Raw genomic sequence first — 3,426 nt, 5'->3', positions numbered from 1 at the left:
GAGCCCGATGCGGGGCTCGATCCCAGGACCCTGGGATCATGACCTGAGCTGAAGGCAGCGGCTTAACCCACTGAGCCACCCAGGCGCCCCACAGCTGCTTTTGTCTTAGTTGTTCACTTGCTCTGCCCCATTTCCAGGGTGATGGAAAGCAGAATATAGGGTAAGTGATGGCATGTTCTTTTCTCTGTGTGAACAGGACTTGAAAGAGGAAATTGATATCCGGCTGTCCAGGGTTCAAGATATCAAGTATGAGCCTCAGCTCCTTGCAGATGGTGATGCAAGACTGCTACGGCTAGAAACCCAGGGAAATCAGAGTACGTGGCGTGCTCTTGGAGGATACTTCAGTGAGGAATCCTCAGTTCAGAATTCCTTTGCTCTCCAAGCTGTTAGCATAGCCCCTGGCAAAACCTACACCTGTGGTTCCTCTGTTGCTGGGGACCTGTCAGATGCGGGGGGGCTGTTTATTAGCTTGCTGAAGTTTGCACAGTCTTCTGAGGTTAAGTCTGTGACCAGTCTCTCTCTCAACAGATTGCTACAACTATCTCTACAGGATGAAAGCTCTGGATGCCATCCGTGCCTCCGGTAAGGCCTGCCTGGCAGGATGGTCAGGGTCCTGGAGGCTCACCTGGGGAAGAGAGAGGAAGCCCTCTTTGTATATATTAGAATTTGTCCTTTCTCTAATCTCCGGCTAGGAGGAGTTTCCTAGAGTTTTGAGAGTACCAGGTTATCGTTTTGTTTGAGGAAATGACAGAGGCACATTACTCTCCAGTGAGTGCATTTGTTCATAGACCTTCAGCTTCATTGATGGGGTGGTGGTGACTGACTGCTTTTTCCACAAAAGACAGGTGACATCTGCTTTTTCAGTAAGACCAAGATAAATGGTTCTTGAGTTTTTTCTATTCTATGACCATTGTCAAATATGCTTCCTGTCTGATAAAATATGGTTTGTATTTCAGAGCCAGGAGTGTAAATTGGATGGGGACAGTACTGTGTACCATTGACGTAGCTTACAGCTGTGTTCCCACCACCAAGTGAGCACTTAGACACAGCTTTATACCTGTGCTCTTCTCCATTCTATTAGAATTCCCCCGAAGTCAGTCAGTTGTTGGACCCATTTCTGAACTTGGGAGGTTAACGAGAAACACTGATGAGTGGGAGAAGTGTTAGCACTCTCGTCTGTTACCTCCACAGAGATACCATTTCACGCTGAAGGCAGGCATCCCCGTTCCTTACTGGGCAAGAATTTCCGCTCCTACCTGCTAGATCTTCGGAACACTAGTACCCCTTTTAAGGGCGTGCGCAAGGCCCTCATTGATACCTTGCTGGATGGCTATGAGACGGCACGCTATGGGACAGGGGTAAGCTGGGTGGCCACTTTTTCCTTCAGGGAACTAACGGAGTACCCCAGCCTGAGGGACTCTTGCCTTCCTCTTTCCTTAGGTCTTTGGCCAGAGTGAGTACCTGCGCTACCAGGAGGCCCTGAGCGAGCTGGCTACTGTGTAAGTGTGAAGGGGACTATGTTGGAGGGCCTGGTTGGAGAGGGCAGTGAAGCTGCCGCGCCCACCCCCCAAGCGGGATGCCCTTCATGGGCAGCACTAACGAAACCACGATGATGAGTTGTCCGGTTCTGCCTTTCCCTCACATCTGAAAGCATGTGTTGCTCAACAAGCTTACAGATGGAGAAGCCTCTCCTACTTTTGTGCCCCCACCCCTCAATTTTTTTTTAGTCCAGGTGAGTAAAATGTCAGAAGTGGTGTAACATTGCTATCAATAAAGGGAATGAGGTTTTTCAGTATAGAGATTTCCCTCTCTTCCAGGGTTCCAGTGTCGTCCTTACATGTCTTAGTCTGATAAAAGTAACAGTTAAGCGCCATCCACCTTTTTTTCTTTTTTTAAAAGATTTTATTTATTTATTTGACAGAGAGAGATCACAAGCAGGCAGAGAGGCAGACAGAGAGAGAGGAAGCAGGCTCCTGGCCGAGCAGAGAGCCCGATGCGGGACTTGATCCCAAGGACCCTGGGACCATGACCCAAGCCGAAGGCAGAGGCCCAAACCACTGAACCACCCAGGCGCCCCAGTGCCATCCACTTTTATAAGCACTTAGAGCACTAGGAGCTTTGAAACTAAGGGCATTACTGTAGTTTTAGCTGTTGAGTGTGTTACTGGAATCCCGACTTCTGTCTGGCGTCGTTTTAAATGTGCACTAACGTAGCTTCGTTGTGTTGTTCATGCAAATGTCGCGAGAGTGGAGAGGGAAAGCCAATGTAGAATAAAATCTTACTGGCGTTGAGAAGAGCCACCTCTGTCTTCTGCTGTGTTGAAGGCACATATGGTTTTTTCTCAAAAGATAAAGGGTGTCTGTCCCCTCTTGTCTCTGTCCTTAAAAATAAACTACCTTGTTCCGAATACAAAGGGTCTAATAAACACTGCTCAGAACAGGAGTGAAACTGCAGGGGAGAGGATGAGATGGGTGCTTAGTCTGGAAGTCACTTAGGGGCATGTTGAAACTGCGATATCTTTGAAAGACAAGTACCTTCTGGTTCTACTCATCTGGGGTCGCGAGAGTCATCGAATTCCTAAGGCTAGAAAGGAGCTGGTGGGTACCAGGGGCTGGAGGGTTAGGGTTTAATGGGAACAGAGCAGTGACTTTGCTGCATGAAAAGAGCGCTGGAGATGGGCTGTGGGGACGGCTGCACAGTACTACTTGACACTGCTCAACGGAAACATTTAAAAGTGGCTATGATGGGGACGCCTGGGTGGCTCAGTTGGTTGAGCAGCTGCCTTCGGCTCAGGTCATGATCCCATCGTCCTGGGATCGAGTCCCGCATCGGGCTCCTTGCTTGGCGGGGAGCCTGCTTCTCCCTCTCCCTCTGCCTCTGCCTGCCACTCTGTCTGCCTGTGCTCGCTCTCTCTCCCTCTCTCTCTGACAAATAAATAAAATCTTAAAAAAAAATGGCTATGATGGTAAATTTTGGGTGTATTTTACCAGAGTTATGTTAAAAATTCAGTTCTTGGGGTGACTGACCAGCTCAGTCAGTAGACTATGTGACTCTTGATTGTGGGGTTGTGGGTTCAAGCCCCACATTGGGTGCAGCGATTAATTAAAAATAAAATGTTTTTTAAGATTTTTTTTTTAAAGATTTTATTTATTTATTTGTCAGAGAGAGAGAGAGCGCGCACGAGTGAGCACAGGCAGACAGAATGGCAGGCAGAGGCAGAGGGAGAAGCAGGCTCCCGCCAAGCTAGGAGCCCGATGTGGGACTCGATCCCAGGACCCTGGGATCATGACCTGAGCCGAAGGCAGCAGCTTAACCCACTGAGCCACCCAGGCGGCCCTATTAAAAAATAGGTCATGATTTCAGGGTCCTGGGATTGAGCCCCTCATCGGGCTCTCTGCTCAGCAGGGAGCCTGCTTCCTCCTCTCA

At 49.1% G+C, this 3,426-nt stretch overlaps 1 protein-coding gene across 4 annotated transcripts in view; it reads left to right on the top strand.

Moving 5' to 3' along the window:
* LOC111139004 (chromosome unknown C1orf43 homolog) overlaps positions 1-3,426 on the top strand; it is a 10,385-nt gene that overhangs the window by 3,856 nt on the left and 3,103 nt on the right. For 2 of the 4 annotated variants that reach the window (XM_022491082.1, XM_022491080.1), the window contains 4 exons: positions 197-314; positions 529-582; positions 1,192-1,358; positions 1,441-1,499. In XM_022491082.1, coding sequence (XP_022346790.1) covers positions 197-314; positions 529-582; positions 1,192-1,358; positions 1,441-1,499 — 398 coding nt within the window. The remainder of the gene's footprint in view (positions 1-196; positions 315-528; positions 583-1,191; positions 1,359-1,440; positions 1,500-3,426) is intronic. The other 2 variants (XM_022491083.1, XM_022491081.1) reach the window with 1 other exon arrangement.

This window comes from Enhydra lutris, unplaced genomic scaffold (genome assembly GCF_002288905.1).
Source record: "Enhydra lutris kenyoni isolate GAN:26980312 unplaced genomic scaffold, ASM228890v2 scaffoldscaffold94, whole genome shotgun sequence".
NCBI classification, from domain to species: domain Eukaryota; kingdom Metazoa; phylum Chordata; class Mammalia; order Carnivora; family Mustelidae; genus Enhydra; species Enhydra lutris.
This window is presented reverse-complemented; position numbering and strand designations above follow the sequence as displayed.